At 37.3% G+C, this 12,627-nt stretch overlaps 1 protein-coding gene across 1 annotated transcript in view; it reads right to left on the minus strand.

Annotated features, from left to right (window-relative positions):
* The window catches only part of LOC306874604 (SLAM family member 9-like), a gene marked incomplete at both ends in the record, with an annotated part of 110,173 nt that extends 108,302 nt beyond the window's left edge, over positions 1-1,871 (minus strand). Inside the window, one exon of the mRNA XM_079424752.1 lies at positions 1,814-1,871. Within this exon, the coding sequence (XP_079280878.1) occupies positions 1,814-1,871 (58 nt within the window). The remainder of the gene's footprint in view (positions 1-1,813) is intronic.
* Positions 1,872-12,627: the final 10,756 nt, after the last annotated feature.

Below are 12,627 nucleotides of genomic sequence, written 5' to 3' on the forward strand. Positions count from 1 at the left end.
CACTGAAACACATCACCATCTAACTCAGTAAGACCAGAGTTTAGAGTGACTGAATCTCCCTCCAGCACTGACACAGACTCCACTGCATCTGTAACACCTGGAGAACAAACAGAAACATAATGGGGTGTGGATTAATAACCTCAATGTTGTGGGGATTAAAATATAAAATAGGTGAGACACACATTTAACCCACCATAGACAGCAAGAACAAAAACCGTCATCATACGTTTGGCATTTAGTTTATAACGTCCAGCGTGTTCAGATCTGGTGTTTGTGATGGTCAGAGATCCAGCTTGATTGTCCAGCTTCAGTCTGTCTCTGAATCTTCCATCAAGAACATCATCATATACAGTGAAGCTGTCAGGCAATACATCAGCTATTATAGTGTTTTCAGCTCCAAATGTCCACCGAATCGAATTATCTGTCATTTCAGTAAGACCAGTGTTCAGAGTGACTGAATCTCCCTCCATCACTGATACTGGCATCAGTGCATTTGCAACACCTGGAAAACAAACACCAAACACGATTCACTGAAATAGTTTGCTATTTTTAATTAATTCATTAATTTTATTGCATTGCATTGCACTTTTGCTTTCATTTATACAGTATGGTATGAAGAGCAGAAATGAAGTGAAATGGGAGAAAGACAGAAAGGAAGGCAATCAGACTGAGGATATCGACTCAAATAAAAAATAAAACAGGTAAAACACATATTTACCATCACAGACAGTGAGAATGAAACTCTTGTTCATGCTGTTGGTCTGAAGTTTATAAAGTCCAGCATGTGTAATTTTGATGTCTTTGATGGTCAGAGATCCAGTTTCATGATCCAGCTTCAGTCTGTTGATGAATTTCTCATTGCCATCATATACAGTGAAGATGTTAGGCGCTTTGAGGATTATAGCTATTAAAGCATCCAAAAACATCCACAGAATCATATCATCATCCCTTATTTCAGTAAGACCAGAGTTTAGAGTGACTGAATCTCCCTCAAACACTGACACTGACTTCATTTCATCACCAAACGCACCTGAACAACAAACGAGGGTTTTAGTAAAGAAAAGCTTGAAGTTTGCATTCGAAATAATATCATAAAACAGCTGAAGCAAAATGGTGTGTGGATGAAAAATTGTCTTTGTGATGATTAAACAATAAAACATTTGAAACAAATATTTAACTCACCATAGACACGGAGAATGAAAATCTTCTCCATACGGTTGATCTGTAGTTCATAAACTCCTGAATGATCAGTTGTGGTGTTTGTGATGGTCAGCGATCCAGTTTGTTTGTCCAGCTTCAGTCTGCCTCTGAATCTCCCATCAAGAACATCATCATATACAGACATGCTGTCGGCCCGTTTATTGATTTCAGCTAATAAAGGGAATTTACTAAAACACGCCCACAGAATCAGATCATCATCCCTCATTTCAGTAAGACCAGAGTTTAGAGTGACTGAATCTCCCTCCAGCGCTGGCGCTGATGTCAGACCATCACCAAACACACCTGGAGAGTTGATCACAGATTAAAGCTTTAAAATCACTTGATGTTGGTTTAATGAAGCTTTACTAAAGTACATTTGATAATTTAAATGTGATGCAAATAATATTCTGCAGCAGCACAAAGGATTCTACATTAAAGAAGAACTATAGACATGAGTACAGGCCTGAATTTAAACTTGATCTCACAGTAAAATCACAGTTCAGTTATTTCTGTATGAGAACAACAGTGAATGTTAATCCTCTCTGACTAATTTAACCAGTAATTTATGACATGATACCAGAAGAGAAGCCGTAAAAACAGATTTCAAACTCACCAACCAGACGCCACAAACACAAACAGAACAAAAGTAATTTGAGAAACATTTTCTTCATCGGTTCTCTGAAAAGCCCACGATAGTGATGCTTAAAAAATGTCTGAAGACACTCACGACTGAACTGTGATATATATCTGTTTGTGACACCAGTCAAGGTTTCCGTTCACACGTCCGTCTCCTTTATCATCATGAAAATCAACAAGCTTTTGCTGATCTTACATTTTCAAATGAATTCTGGCCCTATATGAAATCTAATAGCGGTTGAGTGGCTAAATTACGCAACAACACTCTAGCTCAGCCAAAAGCGTGTTTGCATGTGTTCAGTGATTAGAATATAAAGCCTACAAACGGTTTATCAAGCTATGAAATATGAAATTTAATCTAAAACTTAGTGAACAGTTTTGGAGAATTTGATGTTTCCCCATTCATAGTGATAGGAGCTGCTCTTGGATGCCTGAGGCGTTTCAAAGATGGCCGCCGAGTGACATGACTTGTCTTAAAGAGACTTTGGGATATGCGTTTGATCTTGTTCAGTTCTGGATCTGATGTCATAAACCAGAACAGTGACAGTAGCCACGCCCACCAGAGCAGAGAGGACCAATCAGATCACAGCTTCACAGAGTCTGAGGAATAAAAACATCAAACTGAAATCAGCTCAATAAACGCTAATATCAGCGCCAACAGCAACTAATATCAGCGCTGCTGTACCTGCACATGTGTGACAGAGTTGACTGATGTCCAGATGTTGAGTCTGGTTGCTGATGGGATTGTTGAGCACACAGCTGTAGGTGTTTTTATCCTGATATTCCACCTCCAGAGGTAGAGAGAGACTGATGCTGAGATCAGACACACTGATGCTGGACAATAAACTGTTTCCTTTGTACCAGGAGAGAGTCACATGACTCACATTCACCACTGAACACAACAATGAACAATTTGATGATGATGAAGAACATTGTGAAGAGTTACTGCTGATGACAGGAACAGGCAGACGAGCTGAAAAACACAAGAGAATATCAAAAGTAGAGCTTTTTAAAACATCTGATCCAGTAGAAAGTTAAAGGGCACCTATTATGCAAAATCCACTTTTACATGGTGTTTGGACATAAATGTGTGTTGGCAGTGTGTGAACCCAACCACCATACAATGATAAAAATCCACCCACTCCTCATTTTTTAATCCCTTTTAAACCAAGTCAGTCTCATTAGGCCTGTCGTTTTGATTCCGCCTTCAGCGGTTGTACGCTGTCCTCCATTTTCTCTGCATTCGAGCAGCTGTAACGTCAACAATGTCTCGCAAGCAGTCCCAATGCTCTGTGTTTGGATGCAAGACTGAACATAAGAGTCTTCATTTTCTCCCAACATCCGAGCTGCTGAGGACGCTGTGGATTACTTTCATTTTTCAAGATAATGCACCTCAAAATCCACCTAAATACGTATCACTCCAGACTCCTTTGTGAATCTCATGCCTTTATAGTGCTTAGCGTTTTAACCATATTTGTGTGTGTACATTAAGTATTTTTTTAACTGATCAGCGCGGAGCTCGTGAGATTAGTGTGGCTCGGCCCATTGATCCACGCCGATGACAGGTCAGTGCGGCGCGAGCTCTGTAACATTGCGCTGTTTCGTCCCATTTTCAGTGCATTTGACTTCCCATATGTACGACTGAACAACGGTGCGCTCTCTCTCTGTTATGTTGCTTCTACCGGCTGTTTATTGCTGTAGATATGAAATGCAGAGAGACGTATACGCGATGCCCTCTCTGAATCTGCCATCAAGAACATCATCATATACTGTGAAAATGATCTCCGGTACATTGATTTCAGCTATGAGATTGTTTTTATTTATAAACCACCACTGAATCCAATCATCATTCAGATAAGTACGACCAGTGTGTAGAGTGACTGAATCCCCCTCCATCACTGACTTCTTTGTATCTGTCTCAACACTAAAAACCACACTAAATGAAAGTAGATTTAGATACCTGGCTTATGTAAAAGGATTCCTGCATCTGTGCTTGTGGTGGATTCAGAAAAATCTACATAGAGTCCCACTGCGATAAATAAAAAGTCACAAGGTCACAGAATGCTTAAGCAAATATTTTTGGCTGATTGATTACCACTGGTATAATCAATTTCACTACCACAAATACCATGGTTAAACTACGGTTAGACAATTGTTCATTTGTGGTTACTACAGTAACCATGTTTTGTTTTTTGTAGTAAAACCAAGGTTAATTTTCATAAGTGAAGCATGGGCTTCACAGTATGGAAATTAGCCAACACTGAAGAATACCGTTGTCACATTTAAGAAAAATACAGCTAGCTACTAAATCTGTCATCATCAAGAGCATACCCTGATAGCACACGTACATCTCGGAGACGTCTATTTGACGTCTGCATTTACATCAAGACGTATTTTTAGAGTGTTTGTTCATCTGCAATACGTCTATAGGATAGCACAGTTTTTTGTTTGAATTAACAGTGACTGCTAAATGCTAAATTTAACAGTGACAGTGAATGTTTATAAATTATGTAGCAAAACGGCAACAACTGAAGCCAAAAGCATTTAAAACTTACCAACCAGACGCCACAAACACAAACAGCACAAAACTAATTTGAGAAACATTTTCTTCATCGGTTCATCGAAAAAAGCCCACGATTACGGTGCTAAAAAGTGTGAAAACACTCCGACTGAACTGTAATATTTATCTGGTTGTGTTTGAATCCTCCCCCAACCTCAGGTTGTTTTTCTAAAATCGGTGACCAAGCGGAACTTTGACCAGGGGTCTGCTTCATAAAAGACGCTAAAAAAGCGGGGATTAAAGTCCAAAAACTGACTTGAAATAACCTAACAAATCAATTGAGACTAAAGCGGTTTCATTAACGTCAATCATGCAATCTCACTAAATCGATGCAGGTTCAATGAGTCAGTATAATTTGATGTGCAAGCTTATTCTTAAGAAGCCCAAACCTTCACCCCCATTTAGGGCCTCGCAGGTGAAAATAACCTACCTAAATTAAAATGGTAACAGTTTGTGACAAAGTGTGCTTACACAAACAAATTAGGTATCTTTGGAAAGAAGAGACTCTGGGCTTTACTATCTATCATCCAGAGTTGATAATGCTCAAAAAGATAAAAAGTTATAGGCACTGACGTGCCTTGAAAAATATTTGTCCACACTGAATGTTTTTTTATTTCATATACAAATACATGAAATAAGTCCTGGAGCAATCCAGAAAAGTAATGGATCGAAAGCCATGTGTCTCATGAGTTCATATTTCAAATTTGAAGAAGATACCATGAAAAATGAGATTCCTGCAATATTTTTTCTGAAACTATTTATAGTCCCCCCCACCCCCCTGTTTGAGGAAAAATAACCACCAAATGGATTGCAGAATTATACAAGCTATTTTAGTCATTATACATGTTCCTGCATAGTTTTTCAATTATAAAATAATAGACAGATTTATTTGAGCACTAAAAAATACAAAAATAATTATTTGAGTAATAAAAAAGGAAAAAAAATAGAAAAAAATGCTTTGTATATAGTATGTATACTGAAGTATTCTTCGTTATTCGTTATTACAATGATAAATATCACTGCCAGACGTGAAGTGATATTGCCAGACATGGTCATAGAGTCAGTAAACACACGCTGATGTGCTTCCATTCAGATTATAATCAAACAGATGGGCCATATAATCAATAATAGCTGATCAATGAATCACAATGATAGCCGTCATAGAGTCGCTAATAAACACGCTGATGTGCGTCCATACAGATTATAATCATGCAGACACGGCCACATTCCCCACACAATACACACACACACATATAAAAAATGTAGAAGAAAAAAAAACAGTTTTTTATGGATAAAGCAGATCGCTAAGTTATGCCCCGCTCAGATGACAGCGTGCGTCACAGAAGCGTCACTGCCGGCAGGAGGGAGCGCCAAATTCAAATAATCTATATTCCGCTTTTCTGAGACTTTTTTTTCCGTAGACGGTCTCATTATGTTTGTAAGACCGTATTCTACAAAATCGTTTTGTTTTTTTTACCACCAAGACGCTGTTTTTGAGCGTAATTTATTCCATAACGGACGCGAACAATAACTCTCTGAAGAAATGAAACGTAAACAAAGGAATATTCATCCCTATTACAACGTTATTGTTTCGCTGGACTAAAAGTGCTCGCTGGGATGTTGTTCTGTGGACCCTTACCTCTCTAACTAAACTGGGATTTCAGCAGTGGACGCGTTTGTGGCTCGTTATTACAATGATAAAGGTACGTACGGCTTTTTTACTCTGCGTGTTTGGATGTGTACTGCTTACACAAATGTAGCAAATTTGTGCCACTCATTCCTTATAAGCTTTCCATCGAAAAACAGCGATCTGTCGTCGATGCTTGAGGCTTAGACCCTCAGAATGATATATAGTTTGTCAAGATTAACTTTGTCCCGTTTCATTTATTCTATTAGAAAACAATGACACATGCAAACAAAGAGCGTTCAGTGCAAGGTCGCTCTGGTGAACGCTAACAGGTGTTGATCATGGATCAAATCGATCCCCCATGGCAAACAGCCAATATTTGTGCTGCTTAATGCATTTGAGACGTTGTGCTTTCCTCAGTTCATAACTGACGTCACGTATATTTTTCATCTGTAAACGTTAGAAAGCTATGCAAATATGTTTTAATCCTAAATATAAGTGTATTTTTATGATAGCAGTAACTGTAAATCAAATGTAAGCTGGCGGCAGCCTGGCTCAAACAGGTTAAATGTGTGTTCCTCTTATCAGGTAAAATGTAGTCTGATTTCTATTATTTATTCAAATTTTTAATTCAGTGATTTAACTTTTAATTTAGTGTTTTTAATGCTTTCATGAGCAATTTTAGATTGTAATGTTTTAATGTTCTATTAATAACCATAAAAGGTACAGCTGTCCTAAAACCCCAGAGAAAGGCTGTATGGCTAGAAACTTCTGATCAACTGAACAAAAAAAACAAAACAAGAATCTACAAATTCATTCAGTCTGTCTGGTATATTTTTGTTCAGACCAATGCAAAAATCGGAAAATTGTAAATCTTAACCGGTCGATGAAAAATATCAGAAGTGTTAGAAGTGTTAACATTTTTAGAATGCATATTAGAACTGTTTATGGAGCAGATGAAATTTAATTTATCATTCTTACTCATCCTTTTTATTAAAAAAAATATAATAATTAAAGGCTGAAATGTTACAAATTTAAAAAATTCTCAAAACTTTGTCAGTAGATAACATGTTATGAAATTGTTTGTTAGTTTAAAATCCAGCCATCATTTTCTAATGTTTTTGTCATTATTTTATGTTTATGCAAACAAAAAGTGCATAGTGCTGCTAATTGTATTTGTTGTCTTTTGTCATAAAACTTGGTCAAATTATTTCAGTGTGTGTATCAGTACTTTTAAATATTTCCAGCACATTTTAACAGTTTGGAGTCATGCATTATTTAAGTATTGTATAATATGGGTAGCTCTCAGCCACTTTAATTTTTAAAAAGTAGCTTCCAAAAAAAGGCTGGAGACCCCTGACCTAGATATTGTTATGAGTATCTAAATGCTTATATAGAGAACAAATGAAACATTCATTCTGCTGTTGTTGTCTGCTAATATGTTAGCTACTAGATGTTTTACAATAGTGCTTTCTTGTTTTATAGCTATAAAATATATTCTGATTGTCTGATAAATGTAGGCACATCTTTATTCATTTTACTGTTTACAGTAATTACTCAATGTGTCTACGTTTTCTGCATTATATAGCATATTGATCAGATATTGATATAATTAGTAGGGTCTGACAGGTCAAATAGGCTCTGAAATGTTACCCTCTTTATTTCACACCAGGTGACTATACGCAATTATGGGTTATAAGGTCAGAATTGTGAGATATAAATTGTAAGAAAATTTTATTTTTTTATCCCCACTGAATTGTACATTATAACTCCAATAGTTTATCTATCTGAGAAATCAGAATAGCACGAAAATAAGTCAGAATTGCGAGAAAAAAGTCTGAATTGACATAAGTCTTTATTTCTCGCAATTGCAAAAAAAAACAAAAAAGTCAGAATATGGAGGTATCAGGTGCTACAAAAAAGTGAATGTGTAACTGTAATATTACTGCATTATGAATATGCCATTTACAGTAGTTTACTGTATATGGTAATTTGTGGTACTTTACTGTTTACTCAAAAGCAGTAGGCGCTACTGTAAATGAAGTGCTACTTATTCTGCAGACATAAAACATGAATCTGCATTCTCATTTCTATCATTTTAAAATTATCCAGTGTGTAGCTTTAGAATTTTCTCTAATAATGGAAAACAAATATACACAATTTGTTCCTGATTTTTCAATAGGCTATCAGAAAAAAATACATAGAGCCATTGAAATTTTGTTATGTATTTAATGCCTGGGTATTCACAAGAGTGGTGAAATAAATGTATTTTTTTTAATTATAAAAAATAAAACATAAAATTTGCTTACACCCCACAAAACTTTAATTTTATTCCCGTACAAAGCCTGCACAACTACATGGCAGAGATTTTTATGTGAAATTTAGCTAACAGGAAACACAATGAAATAAGTTATATTTCCCTGTGTTCTCTTCTGAGTGCTCAGACAATCCAAAGAAGACATCTTTATAACGAAAAGAAGTCCCTTTCAAAATGAGATACGGATGAACATTATAAAAAATCTGACCAACATTTCTCTGTGTGGGTACAAAATACGTGAATGAATCTTTCTCAGAAGAGTGACAAAAACAGCAACTCACTTCAGTGTACGACTTACATTATAATTGTCCATAAGTTTTTTTTGTGAAATTTGGGGTAACTCATTAATCTGTTACGTGATCCCTTCATATTTAAGGAGAGAACTAGTTTCTAAAGTCAGACATCGCTTGTTATGATTGTCAAGGATGTAGAATTTAGTAGAGATACTATGACATTCTCGTTTGGCTCTCAGCAAAGGCGGACGCATTTTCTCTCCCTCCCTGCCCTAGCCTTCCCTGCTTTTGCTTCTTCGTCTCATCTCACTGAGAGACTCTTTCTGCAATGCTCACCAAACTGAAAAATCATGGATTTGATCAACTGGTCTCTCAACGAAATTGACACCATCTTCTCCACGAGAAGCTGCGACATCTACCTATTCAGAACCACGATAACGGGTTTTCTGCTGATTGGATTAGGCTTTTCTCTGGGTTATCAAAGAATTAAGGAGACTGAAACAGCTGTCCAAAGCCTCACAAGGCTGCCCGTCTGAGACTATTAACCGCAATATGGATACCATCACGGGGAAGCTCACGGCTTTTGCAAAGGAAAATTTGATTTGGAGACCAGTAATGGACTAAGAGACCAAAGACCAAACAATCAAAATCTTATCTTCTTTCGGCTCCCCTCAACCAGCTGGCTCGGCAAGGTCACTGCTGGTGTAAACAACCCCGGAAGAAGCACTACAGTGAAGACGCTCTCACGTTCCTCCCCCCTTCCAGACACCTGCTGCTGACGACGCTGTCTGGGACCTGAACAAGGCTGTTTCCGTGGCAACCTGCTGTGTAGCAATTACAATCTGCGGACTGAGGCAACTTGATTTGAATTCCAGCGTGACGACACACCAGGCCAACGAACACACGAACTCCATCACATATACTGATATGCATTCACCTCCCAACCCCCAAAATTAACTGTTTTGTACAGCTAAAAATAGCTGGATGCGCATGAAACTAGACCCACAGAATTTACAAATGGCCGCGCCCATTTTTACAACAAGAAAAAGGTGGATAAAGCCATTACAAATACATCAAGATTAATAAATGATAAAAGAAGTGACATCATCGTTTAGAGTTCTGATGTGTGAATATGTGCTTGATCTTGTTGAGCTCTTCTGGATGTGATGTCATAAACCAGAAGAATGACAGTAGCCACGCCCACCAGAGCAGAGAGAACCAATCGGATCACAGCTTCAGTAGAACCACAACAGTGTTCAGAATCTGAGGAATAAACACACCAAACTGAGATCAGCTCAGTCAATAAATCCTAATATCAGTGCTGCTGTACCTGAACATGTGTGACAGAGTTGACTGATGTTCAGATGTTGAGTCTGGTTGCTGATGGGATTGTTGAGCACACAGCTGTAGGTGTTTTTATCCTGATATTCCACCTCCAGAGGTAGAGAGAGACTGATGCTGAGATCAGACACACTGATGCTGGACAATAAACTGTTTCCTTTGTACCAGGAGAGAGTCACATGACTCACATTCACCACTGAACACAACAATGAACAATTCTGCTGTGATGATGATGATGATGAACATTGTGAAGAGTTACTGCTGATGACAGGAACAGGAAGACGAGCTGAAAACACGAGAGAATAAAGAGAAATGAGAATGAATGAAGATATTCAAGCAGACGAGTGTTTAAAAACAATGTGATTTATAGAAGAGTATAGAAAACCATAACTTCTTGCACTGGATGTGCTGGTTTCAGCCTCATTGGCTGCGGAAAAAGCCAGCTGCCATGAAAAGTGTAATGTGTAACGGCAACGCTTATTTGAAATGTAGTGGAGTAAAGAGTACAGATACTCATTCAAAAATGTTGTGAAGTAGAGAGTAAAAGTTTGATACTCAGTAAAACTGCAGAGTAGTATCCAAAAATATACTAAAGTACAGTAATTGATTAAATTTACACTCTGGTGATATAGGTTCAATATAAATCTGCAAAAAAGGTTAATTAGTCATTTCAAGAATAATGCAACATCTAAATAGGATTAGATCATCTTTAAAGCAGTAATAAATAAAACAGGTGAAACTGATATTTAACTCACCATAGACAGTGAGATAGAAAGAAGGCCTGCTCATGGTGTTGTACTCCAGTTCATAAACTCCAGCGTGTTGAGTTGTGATGTCTGTGATGGTCAGAGATCCTGTTTGACGATCTACATTCAGTCGGTCTCTGAATCTGCCATCAAGAACATCATCATATACTGTGAAAATGATCTCCGGTACATTGATTTCGGCTATGTTTTTACCCATAAACCACCACTGAATCCAATCATCATTCAGATAAGTACGACCAGTGTGTAGAGTGACTGAATCCCCCTCCATCACTGACTTCTCTGTTTCTGTCTCAACAAACACTTCTGAAAAACACAGCTAATGTCACATTAAAGCTTTAAAATAATTTCATTTCAATGAAGACTTCACAAAAAAAAATTTATTCATCAAGTGAAGAACATTCTGCACAAACCGCACTAAATGAAAGTAGATTTTAGATACCTGGCAGAAAAAAATGGATTCCTTCATCTGCGCTTGCAGTGGAAGGTTGCTGGGTCGTTTGCTCTGAAAAATCTGCATAAGATCCCACTGCTATAAATAAAAAGACACAAAAGTCACAGAATGCTTAAGCAAATGTTTAAGTCCATTAAGCAGTGTTACCTGATGTCCCTGCAACTTCCTTCTCAGTTAAAGTCTCTGTGAGCACATGAGATGTAACATGCTGCTCTCAAAAACTAGAGCTTTACGATATGGAAATTAGCCAACACTGAATAATACCATTATCATATTTAAGAAAAATAAGACAAATAGCAATTAAATGTATCATCATAAAGTTTTTTTGTTTGATTTGACAGTATGAACGTTACATCTCTGTGACAAAACAGCAACAACTGAAAATGTCAAATAAATATCTCACCAACCAGATGCCACAAACTCAGCAAAACTAATTTAAGAAACATTTTCCTTGTCGATTCACTGAGAAGCCCACAATAGTGATGCTTAAAATGACTGAAGACACTCACGACTGAACTGTGATATTTATCTGGTTGTGTCCCCAGTCACAGTTTCCGTTCACACGTCCGTCTCCTTTATCATCATGAATATCAACAAGCTTTAACTAATCTTACATTTTCAAATGAATTCTGGCCCTATATGAAATCTAATAGCGGTTGAGTGGCTAAATTACGCAACAACACTCTAGCTCAGCCAAAAGCGTGTTTGCATGTGTTCAGTGATTAGAATATAAAGCCTACAAACGGTTTATCAAACTAGCGCTACGACAATACTGTATTTCCCACTTTGGCAGTCCAAAATTAAGAGCTCAAACACATTTTCAGTGTCCAACTTGAACAGAGTGTTGTGTTGAGAAGGATACAATACTTCATGTTCAATTCATAGTAATTGCTTACTATAATACATGTAATGTGAAACTGCACCACTAGGGGCTCTAGTGGGAAATTGAGTTGAGTAATGCGATGAACAAGAATAAAGTGAAGTTAAGAGTAGTGTTCTGTTAAGAGAGTAAAGACGCAACACAGAGTAAAAAGTCTGTTCACTGACTTCTACCTGGACTTTAACGTGGACTCAGACCTGTTATTATGCTACTATGGAAATAATGTGTAACTGGGACATGTTGCGTTCCCAAATGCATGTTCAGCTCACAGATGGAGTTCACTGGATTCACTGTGAACTGATACGAAGATGCTAAAGAAGACATTAACTTCTTGTTTCTTGAACTGTTGCATAAAATCAATATCACATTTGCAATCATGCTGATATTTGAGAAAACCGCACTCTTGCTCGCGTGATATTCCTCAACATATGATATACATATAAAAAGATCATATTTAATATGACTGATCTGAAACATTACTGAACTGTGATTATCTGGTTTAATATTCTCTCAACAGGATTTAAACTCTATCACAGTTTCCTTCATGAGATACAAATCTGCCAACTTTTGCTGATCTTTCATTTTAAAGTGAATTCTGGCCCTGCATGAGTGTTG

The sequence above is a fragment of the Barbus barbus genome (genome assembly GCF_936440315.1).
Source record: "Barbus barbus genome assembly, chromosome: 9".
Lineage (NCBI taxonomy): Eukaryota > Metazoa > Chordata > Actinopteri > Cypriniformes > Cyprinidae > Barbus > Barbus barbus.